Raw genomic sequence first — 19,727 nt, forward strand, 5'->3', positions numbered from 1 at the left:
ATTCCCAGAATTTTGTCTTGATGGATTTTGACATGAATTTGAAATGTGCCTTTACATGCACATATTGTGATTGCCTAAGGCATTGTGTGAAGCCCTTTATAGTTTCTCGCTGGACAGGTAGCTCTAGCTCAACAAGATCATGACTTGCTATTGTTTCAAAGGTTGTGAGTATAGAACTATAATTCATCTCTGTTATCCAGTATCCCTGTTGCCATGAAAAAACCTGTAAACACAATATTGCTGTGTACCTAAGTTCACAATGTAACATATAGTCCTTGTGCAATTAATTACACATCTCGGGTTATTCCCACTCTAGAGTCTAGCAGACAATGAAAAGTCAAGATGCTGTGTCTTTGCTCTTTAATGAGCTTAGAGCTACAGCGGGATCAACTGATTTTCTGTGGCCATTCTTCTTAAATTCCCAGGTTCATTATCGGACCCAGCGAACATCTCGGGCCTGGCGCACTTCTGTGAGCACATGCTGTTCCTGGGGACGAAGAAGTACCCCAAAGAGAATGAGTACAGCCAGTTCCTCAGTGAGCATGCAGGCAGCTCCAACGCCTTTACCAGCGGGGAGCACACCAACTACTACTTTGACGTGTCCCATGAGCACTTGGAAGGCGCTCTAGACAGGTACTTTCCTGTTTTATTTGATGAGATTCATTTTGCCATGTATAAAAAGTAATTTGTACTTTTTATTTGCTCCGCTGTTATCATTTGTGTCGACTTTGGCACCCTGGTACGACTTGGTCTCTGCAAATGTTAGTCACGATCAGGAAACCTGACATTAACTACTTTACAGCCAGTCCATTCAATTTAATCTAACTAGTCTTAAATATGTTGTCCCCCACATTTTCATACATGAGTTAAAAGTCTTATTTACTTTTTCAAGGCTCCATATACCTTAACCCAATCAAGACAGATCTCTGCCTAAGTGCTTGTTTATTCATCCCATTACAGTGTTTCCCTTGGGAGTCCAGGTGTTAACTCAGTTGAGCTGTCAGGTTGTTGTCTGATCGTCTCTGGTTACCAGACCCGGCTTTGTTGTGCTCTTCTTTTTTTGTGTGTGTAACCATCAGCATGGTTCCGACCCCCCGCTCAGGCTAGGAAACCTCAGGCACAGGGTGTAACCGATGTCCGCAGCCTTGCAGAGGTCTCTGCTTATGTGTCGGCTGTGGGGGGTTTGCAGAGGGCAGTCGGGCGGTGTCAGAATTGAACCTATCGGGATAAGCTTACCTACTTATAAATGAATGATAGTGTAGCAGGCACCTGTTTATGTGTGGTGGGCTAATTGTTCCCCTGTGCCGGTGAATTGTGAAGGCCATCTGCACTGTAGTGGTAGGAAAGGACAGTGCAGAGTATGTTGAAATATTAATGATGTTGCCTCTTTGAAAATAGAAGAGCGCTGAGTCTGAAAAGGAGCATAATGCATCATTAACTGGCCCCGTTATTTTAACCGTACCTTTTGTATTTATATACTTTCTAGGCAGATGGCACATTTGGTCATTTGTAAAGACTGAGTTTGAATCTTCTACTACAAACATTTCAGTACTCAGGGTTATGGTGTGATTTATATATTTTTTTATTTTATAATAATTGATCTAAACAACTAGCTGCTCTTTGTCCGATAACATGACTTTGTACAATATTCCATCTGTTGCATAAATCTTTAAATCTATAGCAAAATCTCACCTTGGCCGTAGCTTTGAAAACATTCAAATGTTGTGTGTGCGTGTGTGTGTGTGTGTGTGTGTGTGTGTGTGTGTGTGTGTGTGTGTGTGTGTGCGCTCATCTTTACTCATTTGCTTGGCAGTTTGCCCTCATTTGGCACTCATGCAAATTAATTTTCATCCCGTCCTGCTTCATGTTCTTTTCTGTCTCTACAAGTGGTCCAACACATTTAACCCAGAACAGCATTGGGCTACTGCTGAAAGGGCAAATCTGTTAATGTTCCAGCCCTAAGAAACCTCATTAGAAAAGTGAATTACTGCTATACTGACATTAGTTTTGAACCATGCAGTTTAATGTTCCCTTTACTGTCATTTTGCCATCTGTGTAGGTTTGCCCAGTTCTTCCTGTGCCCTCTGTTTGACGAGAGCTGTAAGGACCGGGAGGTGAACGCTGTGGACTCGGAGCACGAGAAGAACCTGATGAATGATTCCTGGAGGCTGTTCCAGTTAGAGAAGGCCACCGGCAACCCTAACCACCCCTTCAGCAAATTTGGAACAGGTAGACGATAACCAGAGTTATCATTATTTTACACACATGCTACAGCTCTGATCTGTGACATTAATAACTCTTTTTTTTTTTTTTATGCCTCCTAACCATAACCATTAAGATTCACTCAACTGATGTCTAACCGGCATGAGGGAAAGCATCTCAATGCCTGAAGGGTTTTATTCTCAGGGCGAAGGGAAGTTAGAGTGATGTGAGCTCCGAGCTCAAAATATCCACCTGATGGCAGCCTTGAATTATATCTTCATCCAGTTAAGAATAGAAGAGGATCAGACAGGCCTGAAAATTACGCCCTGTTAGCGGACCAGCATAATCCTCTCAGGGGTGTTGCTTTGATTTTCTGTCTCGGTCTCTAAAGATTTGAAAAGTGGTTCATTCACAGATGGCAGGCGAGCAGCTTGTTCATGTGCTTTACACGCTGTCACTGGGTCATCATAAACTGACTGGTTCTCAGATTAAATGACTCTCAAAGTATTATATTTTAGTGCTCTGAATATTTATGCGGTCCTCAATAAGACCACGCTGACGTTTTTCTGTCTGCGTCCTTTGTGTCCTAAAAAAAGGAAGAGTCATTGTTCTCTGTGCTGTGATCATTATCTAATGTCAATACACTGCTCATATTTCTGAAGTAAATGAAACGGAATGATTTTACTTTATTTTTTTAAATTTCATTAAGAAGCTGTGACATGATTTTAAAAAACTAATATTCTCTCTTTTATTTGTTCCTTAAGGTAACAAATTGACCCTTGAGACCCGGCCGTCTAAAGATGGGATTGACATTCGTCAGGAGCTCCTGAAATTTCATTCTACATATTACTCCTCCAACCTCATGGGAATGTGTGTGTTGGGAAGAGGTAAGAGTTAAGCTCTCGCCGACGTCACGTCTGAATGTTGCTAAATACCTCAATCGGCCTCATGTGTCTTATCAAGACAACAAAGAGGAACAAATATTGCAAGTCATGCATGACGTTGTGTACATGGGCAAGACCATAATTCTAACGAGTTATTATACAAATATATCAATGGCGAATCAATTGTGTTACTGTACCTTCAAAACAAATGAGCCATTGTCAACACAAGTGTCTTCCAGCTAATGCTGGTTGTAGTATTTCTTAAAGGTTAGTCCATACACCATCTGCCCTACATCTAATCTTTTTTTTATTTGTGTGAAACATAAAATAAAAATAAAACACGTGATTTATTTATTTTCTAAGAACACCTGTTTTTATTTCTAATAAGTAAATGATTTTCTTAAATCCTCTTGTATCCACTGTTCATTTTAATAAGAGCTAGCTCTGAATTTGAAGGCACAAACGGCGTCACCAGTGTGTTCGTCACCATCTGACATTTTGCAAAACGTCCTCATCTGAAGTGAGGCGTAGTTTGACAGAAGTGCTTCCAGGAACATCCTGACATGACTGATGGCTCCGAGTTACTAACTACTGAATGTCTCATGCGCTTCCTCATTGGTCAATAGTATCATTGGTGTGGAACCGTTGTTTGCATTCTAGAGATACTTTATTGATGGTCAAAGTATGATAGTTGGTTTATGTCAGAGATCCATCCTTTTATTCTAAGTTAGAAGCCACTAATACGATTCTTTGCACTCATATGAGCTACTTGTCTGTTGACTTTTAAATGAATCTTAAGCTCCACTATAAACGTTTTTTTTTTTTTTCTCTCTACCTACAGAATCATTAGATGAGTTGACCTCCATGGTGGTCAAGCTGTTTGGAGAAGTGGAGAACAAGAACGTACCTATCCCAGAATTCCCTGAGCACCCCTTCCAGGAAGAACACCTGAAAGTGAGTCCGTTACTTATCTCACCAGTGTTTCTCTGCTGTCATCTCTTTACACTGTTACTGGGCCATACCCAATATTTAATGTGACATAATGTATGTTTTTCTCATCATGATAACTGTTTGCTATATGACAATACATTGTCAATGTTTTGTGGCCACAGGATAATGAAAACATTTTCCAGTTAACATCAAAATCTATTTTCTAAAATATCATAAGAATGAGTTTTCCTAAGTACCAATATGTTTACTACTCTTGCAGCAATTCTACAAAGTGGTGCCTATCAAAGACATCAGGAACCTGTATGTGACTTTCCCCATCCCGGACCTCCAGAAGTACTACAAATCTAACCCGGGACATTATCTGGGACATTTGATTGGTCACGAGGGACCTGGAAGTTTGTTATCCGAGCTCAAATCTAAAGGTGAAACATTCATGCTTAAGTCATAAAATACACAATTGGTTTGCCTCGCTTCCTAACTGTAATGACGACTGTGTTTGGAGAATGTAGGGAGTGTGATTGTGACTGCAGTTGAAAACTAGCTCACACTGTTGTGTAGGGTTTGCATCATCGTTTCCCACCTCAAAGGTTGTCGAATTTATGTTTTTTAACATAGTATGACCAGATATAAATACTAAATAATATGAACAAGAATTCAGTCAGAGTAGATCTTTTTAGTGTTTAAGATGTACTATTAAACTTATTAAGATCAATTGTAAATCTTATATTTACTAATGACTAACTGAAAATTATAATTTGTATTACTTTTAAGACTGGGTGAACAGAACACACTTTTTTCTTTTTTTTTCTTTTTTAGGGCAAAATAAAGGCTGTTTTTATTAAGCTGTTGAATCTTAAATCTTTCATATGTACTAATGCTTTTTATTTTTAAGGCTGGGTGAACACACTTGTTGGAGGGCAGAAAGAAGGAGCCAGAGGATTCATGTTCTTCATCATCAACGTGGACTTGACTGAGGAGGGCCTCTGTAAGTACACGCCTCTCCCTGTTGTGGTCTGATTGGTTTCCACTGAGTAAATGAAATGTAGATGCCGTTCATTCAGGTACGTTATATACAGTATGTATTGTGTGTCGCTGCAGTGCACGTCGAGGACATCATCTTCCACATGTTCCAGTACATCCAGAAACTGCGTACTGAGGGACCTCAGGCGTGGGTGTTCGATGAGTGCAAGGTAATTCATGTTGTCTGTTTAGAGATAACACTTCAGACAGAGGGACAGGATGAAGTTGACCTACTTGTTTCTGGTTAGTGGGGAAACTAATAGAGCAACACAAACTTGTGACAGCAGAGACTGATGGTGGAAACAGCTGGCAGGTTTGAATCCATCTTATCTGCTGACTGCAGCCGGTGTCAAATGAAGCTAGTATACATTCTCTATGCTACGCTGTAAAAGTCTGTTTCCTGAAGGATGAGAATGACACATCCTCTTTCTAGAATCTGGCTCTAAATACCTGTCAATTGTATGCAAATGTTGTACGTGTTGTGAGTTCACATGTTGCATTCTACCTCTGTATCTCTCTCTGTGTAGGATTTAAACAAAGTGGCCTTCAGGTTCAAGGACAAGGAGCGCCCCCGTGGCTACACGTCCAAAGTGGCCGGTCTAGTACACGTAGGTCCCCTCTCCGTCTGCTAAGGTTGTTTCCAGGGAGACGCAACGCAGCTCGTTGCGTCTCTACCTGCCATCGTCATCGGGCTGCCTGGTGCTGCTGTTGACTCCGTGTTGAGAGAATTGAGGTTTTGCAGAGGCACAGTCAGTTAGGTTTCAATGCAATAAAACAATTTCACTCACAATTCTCTTAACACTTTGCAAGATTTGATTTAGTTGTTAAGCTCTGGATTTAAGATCTTCTCCTCACCATCCAGATAAGAGCTTTAACAACAGATCTGTTTTACTGTCAGTCCACTCCAGTGGCACTTAAAGACTTAAAAGTATTTGGACTTAAAGAAAAAAATGACATTACGTTTACTTTTTTAGCCCTTTCCACATATGTTTTACAGTTAAATCGCCCCACCTTAAAAGGTTCAGTGCTAACCGCTGTCTGCTGTCTTTGTGTTTCAGTACTACCCTCTTGAAGAGGTTCTAGCAGCAGAGTACCTTTTGGAGGACTTCAGGCCAGATCTGATCGAGATGGTGCTGGATAAGCTGAGACCTGAACACGTCAGGTTAGTGCGAGACCGTGTGAATGATGTTATGTATATAATGCACAGAAAAAAAAAACCTGCTCTCTTATTGATAAATGGATGGATTGCATGCGTTATGTAATGTGTGTGTATTTGTGCAGAACCTCTACTTTATCTTAATAATTGTGATGCATAATACGAGGATAACGATATAGAGGATAATAAATTCAGATAAAGATTAAAGTTTGGAGCCCTGCCAGCTGTGACGAGCTTTGTGTGTTCAGTTCGCCGCCTTGAAAAGGAATGCCAGACAACTTCACAGATTTGATTATCTCTGCAGCCTCGAAGGGTCGGTTTGATATCTCAGGAGACGGATATGTGTGCTCAGGAATACATTATCAGGTTTATGCTCTGAATTGGAAATGCTGGTATCCTCTTGTGATTTTTACATAAACAATTTGGCCAATATTAAATCTTTTCCAACCAACTGCTCCATTTTATTTAGCGGTGTTAGTCTATCATAAAGTATTTAGTTTTAAAGCGGAGCTAGACGCCTTGATGCGTGCTGTGTGCTGGTAGACTTGGTGGCCCAAACACCAAGTGATATACCAAAAAAAAACAACTAGATAGCTAAGATGATGAACCATCCAGTGGTGAAGATACTGAAGAGGATGTGTGGAGTGTCCCTTTCTAACTGTTCAAGAGATTCAGATTGTGGGGGAAACGCAACCTTCTCTGTTGCAGCCCGATTTTGAGTCTCGTGTAAAAGCTTTAACTGTAATTAGTTTTTATGGGATGCTACTTGATTCAAGCAAAGTGCAGACTTGTAACTAGTCCATTCCTTAATGCTCCCCAAGGAGGAGACTGCATGCCCTCATTGGCTCACCCCAGCAGTTCACGTGCCAGGCTCTTCCATTACTGGAGTGGCTGTTTTTGCCAGCGCTACGGGCTTGACGCTGTTTCCTCATGTATCGGTCTCATTCCAGCAGCTGCGAGTGAAAGTTACAGCAAGTCCCGTAGCATAATTAAAAGTGCTAGACATTATAATCCCACTTAGCTCATCAGTTGGAGGCAGACAATTTGTTAATGAATCTCTGCCGCCTCAGACGTGATCCGAACACAATACCGCTTCCGTCTCATCCGGTGCTGTGGTTCCAGTTGGAGAGTATCCAATCAGCTGTGGCAGAGAGGTTTTTGTGTCTGTGTAAAGTGGTTCTTTCTTTTTTTTTTCTTTTTTTAGAGTTGCAGTGGTGTCAAAATCGTTTGAAGGGCAAACAAACAAGACGGAGGAGTGGTATGGCACGCAGTACAAACAGGAGGCCATCTCTGAGGAGTCCCTCGAGGTGAGTCTCTGCAGTTATAGTTGAAGTTGCTTCAGTACTGGTTTGGAAATGCCTCCGATAAAGAATAACAAGCAGGATGGGGAATTATCGAGTACGCAAGTCTATGCACCGATAATACATTAGCATATTATCTTATTTACTCTACAGGAACAACAACAACACTTGTCACTCACTACCTGATCCGTACTGCACATGTGGGACCTAATACCTGCGGTTAAACATGTGACTTGTGCACCCTAATAATGCTACATTATGAACAACAAGTCTGTGTTGAAGTCGCCAGGAGGAGAACAATTTAACGTTAGCTATTAGCAGCACAGTTCTGCTTGGCTAAATAACAGAGCTAATGTCTGTTAACGGAGGTTTCATTGAGTTCCATCATGATGCAGTCAAGTACCATTGAGTAAAAATGAGTTATGGGCAATTCGGAGAATTATAACGTTAATGTAATCTTGTAAGATTTAGTTTTTGGCGAGAAACTTGAAGAAATGTTTTCACAGCAATATAAAATGGATAGTGGAGAGGTAGTTATGACTTGTCAAACTTTTTTTGTTTTTAACGCCCTGGTATCGGTACTGTTTATCGGTTGATACCCAAGTCGAGGTATCGTAAACCAGAAGGAGACAATGGTGTCTGAACGTGCTTTAATCAAATCACAAAAACAATACGCTCATCATAAAGCAGGAAAAAAAGGGCACGACTACTGCTTCAGTTGTATAAAACTCTGCCTGTGTTTCAGAAATGGGCAAGTGCCGACCTCAACGGCAAGTTCAAGTTGCCCATGAAAAACGAGTTCATCCCAACCAACTTCGAGATCTACCCCCTGGAGAAGGACTCTCCATCAGTCCCCACTTTAATCAAGGCAAGTGTCTTTGGCGCACAGCTCCGTCAAAGTACTCAAAGCGCTTCATTACCCAACTGCATATTGTTGAACATCTCTGTTATGCTTTCATATGCTAATGAGGTATTGTGATTGAGACATAAAGCATTTAGTACTGTTGTTACATCATGTCAAGATCAGAGGAGCTAAGATATTCACACCAGCGTACATATTCCACTCTCTAAGGAAAGTTAAACTAAAAGCCTTTTTTTCTTTTATTGCTCAACGACTCTTGTGTAATCTGTTCATATCAAAGTAACTTTGTTGAATTTATGATGAAGCAAATGCTCACTCTCTACTTGTGGTGTGTAGCTGAAGTGAGACTTGTCATTTCCAGGGACTGCAAACAATTATCTTTGCACAGAATGGACTTGAATATGAAAATAAGAGTTTCCTCTGTGTGGTGTTCATGTGTTCCAGGACACTGCTATGAGCAAGGTGTGGTTCAAGCAGGACGACAAGTTCTTCCTGCCGAAAGCTTGCTTGAACTTTGAGTTCTTCAGGTGAGTAACGAACCGTAAACCTTTGTAGTTCAGCTGGAACTTACGGTACAAGGTCCTCGCCAATACATCAACGTTGTACTTGGTAATGCTAAAGGGTTTCCTCGTGAGTTCTAATCCTTATTATAATAACAAAATACAGTTACTAATGCAATGCACGTAAACCATCAGTAGTAATAATCAAAAGTAATCAGCCAAACAAAAATGTGTAGAAAAATATTTTTTTGCAATTGTTAGCGGTTATGTCAACAATATTCCTATAGCTGCTCTACAACAAAAAAATATTTGAATCTTTCAAAGGAGCTGAAGGAAGTGTTACACTGAAGCTGAACATGTTCTGTTTTAAAATGGTGGCATCGCAATCATGTTAGGCAACAGTCGGACACTGAAACGCTGCCAAACCCTTCTGGGTGGGTCAATTCTTTGGTTCATAGGTTGTAACAAGTTGGACACCAAGCGTTCTGTATGGAATGTTTTTTTTTTACCGTCACACCCCTAATTAATTTTAATTTTTAACGGGTGGAGGACCTGGTTCACTCACCCGTGACTAGCAAACTAGCATAGCATCGTTGTCAAATCGCCTACCGACTACAGTTAATTGTATGTTAATGTGGAGTTCCATGTTCTGTACGCTACTCGTAATACCTTCAGCTCCTACTGTGAGAACATGTAGAACGTACAGTTAAATATCTCTCTGCTTTGTTTGACCACTGCCGTTTCCTCCACAGCCCCTTTGCTTATGTGGACCCATTGCATTGTAACATGGCATATTTATACCTTGAGCTCCTCAAGGACTCCCTCAACGAGTATGCATATGCAGCCGAGCTAGCCGGCTTGAACTATGACCTCCAAAATACCGTCTATGGGATGTATGTAAGTATTAAAAATCCCTCCCCATTGCCCTCTCGCTGCATCCCAGACCTCACGTCTCCAACCTCGATCATCCTCAGACTGTGACTGTGGCTCAGCCAGGCCTGGGTTGACGGAGAGCTTTATGACATCTGTACTGCCTCAATGGAAGTTTAGACATTTCTGATATGACCATTGTCTATATTGTCAAACTACCTGACAATTTGAGACATACCTCGTGGTATCCATGCAGTTAAAAAAATAAATAAAAATAAGATAAAAATGATTTGCTCAAACCTTCAAACCCAGACCTGACTGGTCCAGCCTCTGTTCTGTCTGCATCTTCCTCTTCATCCTTCATCAATCCCGTTTCCCTTTTTTGTTCATCCACCTCCCGCGAAAACCCTTACGCCTACTTAGTATAATTATTTCCTCACGTTGTCGGGCTTAATGATTGTCATTCCTCTCAATAAGATCTCTTATTGTTAAATGTAAACGGGGTTATGACATCGGGTGAAGCGGCGTTCCACCAACAGCGTTGCATTTATGATTTTGAAGGTTGATCTGATGCCGTTTTTACCAGACAACTGGTCATAGGGCTGCATATACATACTCTTGCATAGTCTTGTGTATTTTTATTTAATTTTTTTGACAACCCCTCATTTCCAACACACATGTGTTTTTGTTTTCTCCCCCCCCCCTTCCATTAGTCGCTACCTATATGCAGACCCCCTGCACTGCAACATGGCATACTTGTCACTCAGGTTACTGAAGGATGATTTAAACGAGTATACATATGCAGCCCGCCTGGCAGGGCTGGTGTACGCCGTAGCCTCGGGGATGAATGCCATCCTCGTAAGTAAGCCATGGGAAGTCTGAATTGGTGGTGGGGGGGGGGGGGGGGGGGGGGCCTGAGGCTTTGACAGAGTGTGGAAATGGCTTTGTTTTCTGCGCTTAAGTTTGATTATGTGAAGTGCTGTGTGTCCTGTTCCTCCAACCTGAAGTGTGACACTTCAAGTCTAAACTGAACCCTGGCTGTTTCATTCAAGGGCGCATGAGTGACTGATATGACAGATTTCATTCAGGGTAATGACAGTGCATGTTCATTTTATAAGGAGAATGAGAACTGGACTGGATGATGGCACGATTTTACCCACTCTTTCTAATTATTGTTTTGGTCGTTTGGCTGCCATTCTCTTGCTGTTGTTTAGTGTCACACTGGTTAGTAGATGAAAAAGTGTGTCTGTTGCAAGACGTGAGGAATAAAGCCAAATGATGCAGATTCTCTGACATATTTCTGCTGACGTGAGTGCACAAAGGACATTGGAAGTAGATCCGTATCCAGGACGTTTGATGGACATAGTTACAAGCTACTGTAATCAGACAACTATTTGTTTTATGAATACAGCAGTTTTCTCAACTGCGTTTGTGTCTTTTCAGGGATGCAATGTTGCACAGCAAAGTAGCAAGCTTACCTCTGAATGAAAGTGGTTTGTGGTGTTTTGCTCTTTCCTTTTAAGCTTTCTAACTTCCCTCACTAACACCCTTCACCCTCTGTCCTATGACCTAGTGACCTGCATTCTTTAGCTTCCTCTCACCAGTGAACTCATGATTGCCGTGTGTCCTTAGAGACATACTCGGCACACCATGCGTGTAGTGGTGTGATGGGCTGTAAGTGATTTGAGTCAGCAGTATTGGTGTGGCTGACCGGGTGTTTTGTCAAGGTTAATGATGTTAGGAGAGATTACTTTTAACAGGGGAGTGGGGGAGGAATGGGATGAGTCTGAGAGCAGAGCCGTGTAGCTGGAGGTTTTGCTGAATCATGAAGGGCCACAAGGTTCAGATGACGTTGCAAAGGAGAGGCTTTAAATAACCTTGACTGTTTATTTTTAAACTAGTGCAGTGCCCGTTCAAAACGTGCCTTCAGAACTTCTGCTTGGCCTCCGGTATTGGAGCTTCACGTCATACTCGACGCTGCTCCTCCTGAGCAACACACCTGTCATGGCAGAGTTGCATCCCCCAGCAACGCTAGAGGATACGCGTCATTTGGGTGTAAAAGTTCACAAGAACAACGACGGAGAGCAAACTGTACCCAGCATGCTGTTCGGCAGTGTATCAGGTAATATTGTAGCAAACTATGAAAAGTGAGCTTTCCCCATCATTTTTTCTTCCACATTTATAGTTTGAAGTTAATTGGAACATTTAAGCCAAATATATAGTTTTTTTTTTAGATATTTTGTGATATCTTTTGTCACTTGGGGTGATTTATCTTTAGCGGTGGAGGGATGGGCGTTTCGTGACATTCATCTGGTCAGCCAGTAATTCCACACCTAATAAACAAATGGGTCAAAACCTAGTTTCATGCTCACAGTGTCTTTCCGTCTGTTGATGATGTACCATCCGTCCTCTTTCACTGTCTGCTGCAGCTGTCTGTCAAAGGCTACAGTGACAAACAGCACATCCTGCTGAAGAAGATCGTTGAGAAGATGGCCAACTTTGAGATCGACGAGAAGCGCTTCGACATCATCAAAGAAGCGGTAAGCTCCGACTGCAACTCCCATCACCGGTGCAAAGTTGTGATGAGTCTGGATGGATCAAACGAATGACTTGCAAGTCATTGAACCCCTGGGTGTTCAGAACCTCTGTTACGACACACGAGCAGTAAAGCAATAGTAGTCATTGTGATTGGCTGCAGTGGTTTGGACATGCTCGTTATCTTTACTTTTAAATGCAGTTTCTAAAGTGTTGAAGTTGAACTGACTTTGCCTTCTCCTTTCCCCTGCAGTACATGAGGTCTTTGAATAACTTCAGAGCGGAGCAGCCTCACCAGCACGCCATGTACTACCTCCGTCTGCTAATGACTGAGGTTGCTTGGACCAAAGATGAGCTCAGAGAGGCTCTAGATGGTGAGGATGGATTCTCTTAATCTCTCTTTCTTTCTCTGTACTTCTGTCTGAGTGCTTATTAGTCCCCTTCTTTCGACTGCGGTCCAAACTGAGTTCACTGAAATTCATAGTAGTTGTGAGGCAGAATCACTGTCTGGCTGTTGGTAAGAAAGTTCACCTTTTTTTCTTTCTTTTTTTTAAGTTTCATATGTGTGATGTCCTGGGCTTAAGTTTCAGTGTGTCTGGCATACCATCGATGGAGGGCTACTTCTTCCCTCCTCACCGTCGGTCTTTTCTTCTCTTGTCTTTTCCTCCTGACGTCCTCATTTGAATGCTGAGGCTGTTCTCCAGCAGATACCTCCCTAGCTGAAAGTCTTTCCTCTCTGCAGTGCCTGTCTGGAACCTGAAGGGCAGATTGAGAGATATATAATAATTTTTTTTTTTATCACAGAGTTTACACAGACTATCCTCAAATTCACATGACACTCAATTAACCTGCAGGGTCAAAGCCTGCAGCCCAGTCACCAGGGCCTCCGTGTTCCCTTATCAGTATGAGGTGTGTGTGTGTGTGTGTGTGTGTGTGTGTGTGTGTGTGTGTGTGTGTGTGTGTGTGTGTGTGTGTGTGTGTGTGTGTGTGTGTGTGTGTGTGTGTGTGTGTCCATCCTTGAATCTGGGTCAGACATTGCTTGAATTCAGATTGGCAGGCCCACTTTGAGATGGTCGTCTGCTTCTTGTCATGTTTACGACAGCGATGCTGTGTGGCGATTTGGAAATTGCTCTTTGATTGATTGCTGTTTTCTGTGATCTGTATTCCAGATGTGACTCTCCCACGCCTCAAGGCCTTCATACCTCAGCTATTGTCACGGTTACATATTGAAGCCCTTCTCCATGGCAACATCACCAAGGAGGTTTGTCACTGTTTTTACTTTTTATAAACATTTTGTAAAATACGAATATGCCTTTTTCTCAGTGAATATTGAATACTTTTTTATTCTCAAACACTTAACACATTCTGCCTTTTACCTATAATACTCACAAACCTCTCTTAAGATCCTTGACATCAAGTTTCATTTTGACTGAGGTCCCAGCTGCCTTACGCCTCGTAGTGATAACAGTGTCAGTCTGTTGGAGAGATAATTTGTTTATTTTCTGCTTGAAAACAAAACATTGGATTATCCTCAGTAAGCGGTACATTGTCTCTGGAAAGTGTTTTGATCAATGAGCACCACAAGAAAGTCCGTTCACCGTCTCCGTATAAATATAGCAACAAAAGTCCTGCTAACTTTGCAAATACAATCAAGACCATCTGCATACAAATATACATTGAATATGGAATATTAATATATATGCCATCAATTAGCAATCTAATCAACAAGTTTAAGGTGGAAATGTTCAACGTTAAGACAATTTAATTCTGGTCTAGAACCCCACATAGGTTAATGCAGCCTGCTGGGAAATGTCGGAAGCATTTCTGGGGAACTTGAAAGTGAAAATCACTTCCTGAAATAGAAGCCAGGTTAAGGGAAAGTGTGTGTAACAGATTCAGTTTACAAATTCTTGGATAGACCTAATCATCGGAGCTAAATGTTATAGAATTTTTAGAAGGGGGGGTCAACTGGCCAGCCAACGTTTCTCAGATTGGAGTGAGACGAGGAGAAAAGGTGATGTTGTGATCTTCGCAATAAAACATCTTTGATGTGTCGAGTCTTGGCCAATCAGCGTTAAGATGTCTACACCGTCTTCATTTCCCTCCGTTAAAGTTGAAGTTACGTTACGTACCGTTACAGTTCAGACTTGCTGGGTTAATGATAACGTCCACTGCATGCGGAGCTTTGTCGACTGTTGACGTTCGTCATTATCGTGATTTAGGAGAAAAGAAACGTAACGTGATGAAACAATCAACCCCCCGGTTCAGTTCACGCAGTCACTCATTAACGTTAAACCCGGAGGATCTGGTTGTTTTTTTAACTCAAAGTAGAATGAGGCGATTCATAATAACTTTGTGACCACGAAACATGAGGCCCAGATATCGATAAGATGATGTGGTCAAAGAGCTTAATGAAGAGGAGGCTGTTTGTGCAGCGCAGCTTGACGCAGGGCTGAGCTGTGAGTGGAGCTGGGCCTGGATAAAGGTGTTCTCTGTGATGACCACAGCCAGTGTACTAACAGTCCCAAGCTGCTCCCAAGAGCCCTGAAGTAATGAGAGAGGGTTAAGGTGCCTGTGCCTTCATTTCAGTGGGTTGCTAATGCAGAGGTGTGTGTATAGATTGGAAGCTTGCAGTTAAATCACAGCTATTATTTTACTCTTGACAGACTACCTTAGCCAGAGTAGATTATCATTTTTAATTTGAATAATTGAACTGGATTGAATGCATATTAATTGCAAATAGAAGATAGGCTACAATTCTAGCAGCTTTACAATAACAGTAGAAGTCCATTAATATTAAGCCAAACAGTAACAGGGTTCAAGAGCTGAAATACTGATTAATAACTGAATAATACATTAGTTTTTTGCTTAAAGTTAATGTCTTATCACTTCATTTTCTTCTCAGAGTACACCAGAATGCTACATTTTAAAGCTCATATTTAAAATAAAATTCTCCTGGGGGAGCATGCATCCCCCCCCCCCCCGACAGGGTTTTGCGTTTCGGTGATTGTCACCTTTTTCACCTGCAGCTATGAACAATACTGTTTTTGTGGACTTAAACAGTTTTGTTTTCCCTCCCTGTTTTTCGTCTCTCTAGTCTGCTCTTGGCATGATTCAAATGCTGGAGGACACACTCATTGAGCATGCTCACACAAAGCCCCTCCTCCCGAGCCAGCTGATTCGCTACAGAGAGGTGCAGGTTCCAGACGGTAGGTCCCGTACCCCCCCCCCCCCCCTCGTCCCAGTCACACACCTGATTGAGCACTCTGAAAAGCGTCGGGCCCGTCTCTGTGCAGATTGAATTTGACATCCCTCATTTGGTTCAGAGAAACAGAACGGTCGCTGACTGGAAATGGACGTCATTGGGCAGAATGCGTACGCACCTTCCACTCACTTCAAAGATAAACGCACATGTGCCAAGCAAAGCACCTGTGTTGCCTTTCTGATTACATTAGGAAAGTCTCGCTATGCGAAGAGGAAAACCTGAGCCGTGCGGGGCCACGGGGAGACGTCCCGTGTCTCACTGTAGGGGATTTTTTCCAGGCTTGGCTCCAGGCTGCCAGTCAGACACAGAGCAGGAGTGCAGCAGAAGGACATGGAGGATGTAAACATAACGCTGGATTATGAAATGACGAACTGGCTGACAGTCTATTCGAGAAAACACGTTATTACTCTCACAGCTGAAAGCTTTAGAGCAGAACGTTCCCATTAATCTGTCCGCTTACACATTAATCGTTGCTAAAGGAACCACGGGATTTAAATGTAATCCAAAAGATAGCCCAACGCCCAAATATCAAACATAAGTTGGGGGCCTGCTATCTGTGTTTATTTGATTGGCAAGCTTTTTAATACTCCATATAGGATTATAATAGACTCATAATAGAAAACAACTTTTTGGTCAAAGTGATTGATTGAGAATTTAAAGCAGTACGTTGTGCAGTAAGACATTGTGCTGTAGAAAACTGTCCAGTTCCACTTCTTAGTCTGCAGTATTTACTTCTTTTGAGTAGACTGAAAGCTGGCAAACTGACAGCGTGACGTTCAGCGCTGTGACGAAGCAAAACGCACGGCGACGCGCTGCCGGAGATTTCCACAGTTCATATTAGTGCTTTGGTTAATCAGAGTACCTGCTCAGTACACTTAAGTAAAACCTTTGACATGTGGGGAAGTGATGCATGGGGAGACGACACGTGGACGTGACGCTCTCCAAACCCAGAGCAGAAGTGCTCAGTCAGCATGTGCACGAGGGCCTCGGCTCGTCCTCCATTCAAAGTGAGCTTGATCACAATGGACTCTTGAGTGTAAAAAGGAACACGTTTTCCCAGTGCAGGAACGGATGGCTCCTCTCCATGTTCAGCTCAAAAGACCCTAACCCTAGAGGAGACCAATTTGGAGCCGCTCAGCAAAAAGCACGATGTTGACGTTCAGAACGTCCGTCTCGTCTGTCCCCGGTCTGAACGTCCCCGTTTTACTCACTTAGGACTTGAACAAAATGCTTGGGCGTGACTTCATATCTACTTTATATAATCATTGTATGCATACAACACAATCATTGTTGTCTAAAAAAGTCAGCTGTTTCTAGAGCTGTACAGCTAGGCTGGTGATATTCATCATGTTACTGCCTTTAGTCTTCAATTTAAATAAATATAAAGTCTTTTTTTTTTTTCCAGGCTCGGCTTGAGAGCTCTGTTTTTCCTCTCTGTCTCAGGAAAAAAACAAGAACTGAACCTTGTTCTGTTCCTCTCAGGTGGCTGGTATGTTTACCAGCAGAGAAACGAGGTGCACAACAATTGCGGCATTGAGATCTACTATCAGACCGACATGCAGACCACCCACGACAACATGCTGCTGGAGCTCTTCTGCCAGATCGTCTCAGAGCCCTGCTTCAACACACTGAGAACCAAAGAGCAGCTGGGTGAGCCCACAGGAGATTCAGTCCAACACATTTTGTGTATATAAAGAAAAGGGGGGAAAAAAGTGTCAGTTGTGCTTAAATTTAGCTCCCAGACATCTTCTTTGATAATGTATTCAGGCGTTTCTCTTTGAGGATTATGCCGCTTTAATCTGCATGTGGTCGTTAGATTCTAGCGCTGTCGACCATGATGATCTTTAATACCTCGGAGAATGAATGCATTGAGTTTTCTCGAAAGTAGCGCTGTAATTGTAGTGCCAGACAATAAGTCAATACAGAGACAATGATAAGAATAACATGAGGACATAAACGCACTCCACCGAATCCTCACAGTAAAAGGTTTTCAAAACCACTACAAAGGCTCAAGTGGATGAGTGTATGATTGCCACGCTAATAGTTCAGAGTAAAATGGCCTTTGAAGCCACCGTACCCAGTCTGTCCTCTGTGCTGAGCTCTATCATACCCCCCCCCCCCCCCCCATAGGCTACATTGTGTTCAGTGGGCCCCGGCGGGCTAACGGCGTGCAGGGCCTGCGCTTCATCATCCAGTCAGAGAAGGCGCCCCACTACCTGGAGAGCCGCGTGGAGGCGTTCCTCTGCACCATGGAGAAGTCCGTGGAGGAGATGGCCGACGAAGCCTTCCAGAAGCACATCCAGGCTCTGGCCATCCGCCGCCTGGACAAGCCCAAGAAGCTGTCTGCTGAGTGTGCCAAGTACTGGGGAGAGATCATCTCTCAGCAGTACAACTTTGACAGAGGTGAGGCCTCCCAGCAGTCCTCTTCACCTCACCGCTAACTCCTAATCATGTTTAGGTTTCAACCAGAATGCACCTTTCTGCTCTACCAGCCGTTTGTGTATGAGGAGCTTGTGTGTTACGTAGAAAATAAAATACAGCTTTGAAGAATGGACTTATCAATATTGTTTGGACGGTCCCAGAGGTGAGCAGGATGTTGCTTAGATTTGCACAAATTAGGATTGATTAAAACCTGAGGTAATCTGCAGCCGTAGCAAACCTCTCCTGAGAGCGATAATGGATCGTAATGGACCCGATTCACTGGTAATCTGCCTAAAGCCCTGAGTGATGGCAACACTGAAGGGCTGCCAGGGGAGTGGTGGTGATTACTGATACTAGCGGGGGGGGCAGCTGACACGCCCGACGCCAAGGGCACAGAAAGACATACAACGTACGCCATTAGACAGAGCGTCCACACACAGCTGCTGTTGTAAGCATTTTATTTGTGTACAAAGATGCTGCTTTAACATGGTTACATTCTGTTTAACCAGAATGCTTTGCTTTCCCCTCAACCTGTTCACAGCAATAGAGAGACTGTTGATTGGAGAGGTCTTCCAAATTGTGACAAACAAATAAATGAAAATGATACTTTGGCAGCTCAAGTCTCACATATCAGTGCAAATGAAACCATATGAACCACATCACTGGTGCTTTCAGTAGGATTATTATGCAGGAGTAATAACTTTGACCAGAAATGCAGTTGAGTGATGGATTGCTCGTGTCAAAGGATTTTAAAGCTCTTTTATTTTTTTTAAACACAAACTGTTTTCCCTGCTGTGTTGCAGATAACACTGAAGTGTCCTACCTGAAGACTTTGACGAAGGAAAACATAATGCACTTCTACAGAGTAAGTAGAACCGCTTCATGTCGTACAACGTCGCTTTCCAGGACCGCATCTGAGAAACGGCGAGCAGTGGGAGTCACTTCAAATCATTATGGTCTTTTAACATTTAAAACCTCCCTATTACATTTAACTACAGCCTGACCAATACTCTGTCTTTGGGCCATGTACCCGATATATAAGGGAGAAAAAAAAAAAGTGTGTGTGTGTGTGTGTGTGTGTGTGTGTGTGTGTGTGTGTGTGTGTGTGTGTGTGTGTGTGTGTGTGTGTGTGTGTGTGTGTGTGTGTGTGTGTGTGTGTGTGTGTGTGTGTGTGTGTGTGTGAGCCACGAGATGTTTGTGTGTTTAGGCTCTGCAGCGTCCCTTAGGTGTTGTATAATAACTGTAAATCACGGCCTCCGGTGGCTTATTGTGTTTATAAAACGGTTACTACTTGGCAAGGATTCATAAACTAAACAAACGGCAACAAAAAAAGCAATATTTCATTGAGCCAAGCAAGACGATAGTCAAGGGCTGAACTATCCACCGCTTCTGTTATTTTTAGTAGCAATCATTTTATTTCTATTTATCACTGCTGTCATTAGTTTGACTATATCGTCATTTTATTGTGTTTATCGTTCTGTAGAGACGACAGCATTAAGAGAGAGATCTCTCCTCTGAGCTTTATTTCCCCGTTAAAGTTTTTTGGGGAGTCGTTCTTTATCCGTTGAGGGTCCAAAGACCGAGGGTGTCGTGTGCTGTATAGATTGTAAAGCCCTCTGAGGCAAAGTGAGCTATACAAATAAAATGTTATTGATTTATATTAGAGTTGTAGCGCTTAACAGTGACCGCCCAGTTTTTCAACGGCTCTGAATCTAATAGTGAAGGAACTGCTGATCCCATAAACCAGACATGTCAAACTC

The 19,727-nt window shown here is 42.5% G+C and overlaps 1 protein-coding gene across 2 annotated transcripts in view; it reads left to right on the forward strand.

Moving 5' to 3' along the window:
* The window catches only part of ide (insulin-degrading enzyme), a 28,941-nt gene that overhangs the window by 1,700 nt on the left and 7,514 nt on the right, over positions 1 to 19,727 (forward strand). Inside the window, exons 3-22 of one of the 2 annotated variants that reach the window (XM_068726480.1) lie at positions 426 to 633; positions 2,060 to 2,229; positions 2,967 to 3,089; positions 3,928 to 4,040; positions 4,297 to 4,459; positions 4,930 to 5,022; positions 5,136 to 5,227; positions 5,585 to 5,665; positions 6,116 to 6,219; positions 7,418 to 7,520; positions 8,260 to 8,382; positions 8,821 to 8,903; positions 9,629 to 9,773; positions 12,176 to 12,286; positions 12,535 to 12,655; positions 13,451 to 13,542; positions 15,379 to 15,490; positions 17,029 to 17,196; positions 17,677 to 17,949; positions 18,771 to 18,832. In XM_068726480.1, coding sequence (XP_068582581.1) covers positions 426 to 633; positions 2,060 to 2,229; positions 2,967 to 3,089; positions 3,928 to 4,040; positions 4,297 to 4,459; positions 4,930 to 5,022; positions 5,136 to 5,227; positions 5,585 to 5,665; positions 6,116 to 6,219; positions 7,418 to 7,520; positions 8,260 to 8,382; positions 8,821 to 8,903; positions 9,629 to 9,773; positions 12,176 to 12,286; positions 12,535 to 12,655; positions 13,451 to 13,542; positions 15,379 to 15,490; positions 17,029 to 17,196; positions 17,677 to 17,949; positions 18,771 to 18,832 — 2,540 coding nt within the window. Of the gene's footprint in view, positions 1 to 425; positions 634 to 2,059; positions 2,230 to 2,966; positions 3,090 to 3,927; positions 4,041 to 4,296; positions 4,460 to 4,929; positions 5,023 to 5,135; positions 5,228 to 5,584; positions 5,666 to 6,115; positions 6,220 to 7,417; positions 7,521 to 8,259; positions 8,383 to 8,820; positions 8,904 to 9,628; positions 9,774 to 10,459; positions 10,605 to 12,175; positions 12,287 to 12,534; positions 12,656 to 13,450; positions 13,543 to 15,378; positions 15,491 to 17,028; positions 17,197 to 17,676; positions 17,950 to 18,770; positions 18,833 to 19,727 lie in introns of both variants that reach the window. The other variant, XM_068726488.1, reaches the window with a different exon arrangement.

Source organism: Cebidichthys violaceus, unplaced genomic scaffold (assembly GCF_023349555.1).
Source record: "Cebidichthys violaceus isolate CVI_PGR_0920_01 unplaced genomic scaffold, fCebVio1.0.p SCAF_10, whole genome shotgun sequence".
NCBI classification, from domain to species: Eukaryota; Metazoa; Chordata; class Actinopteri; order Perciformes; family Stichaeidae; genus Cebidichthys; species Cebidichthys violaceus.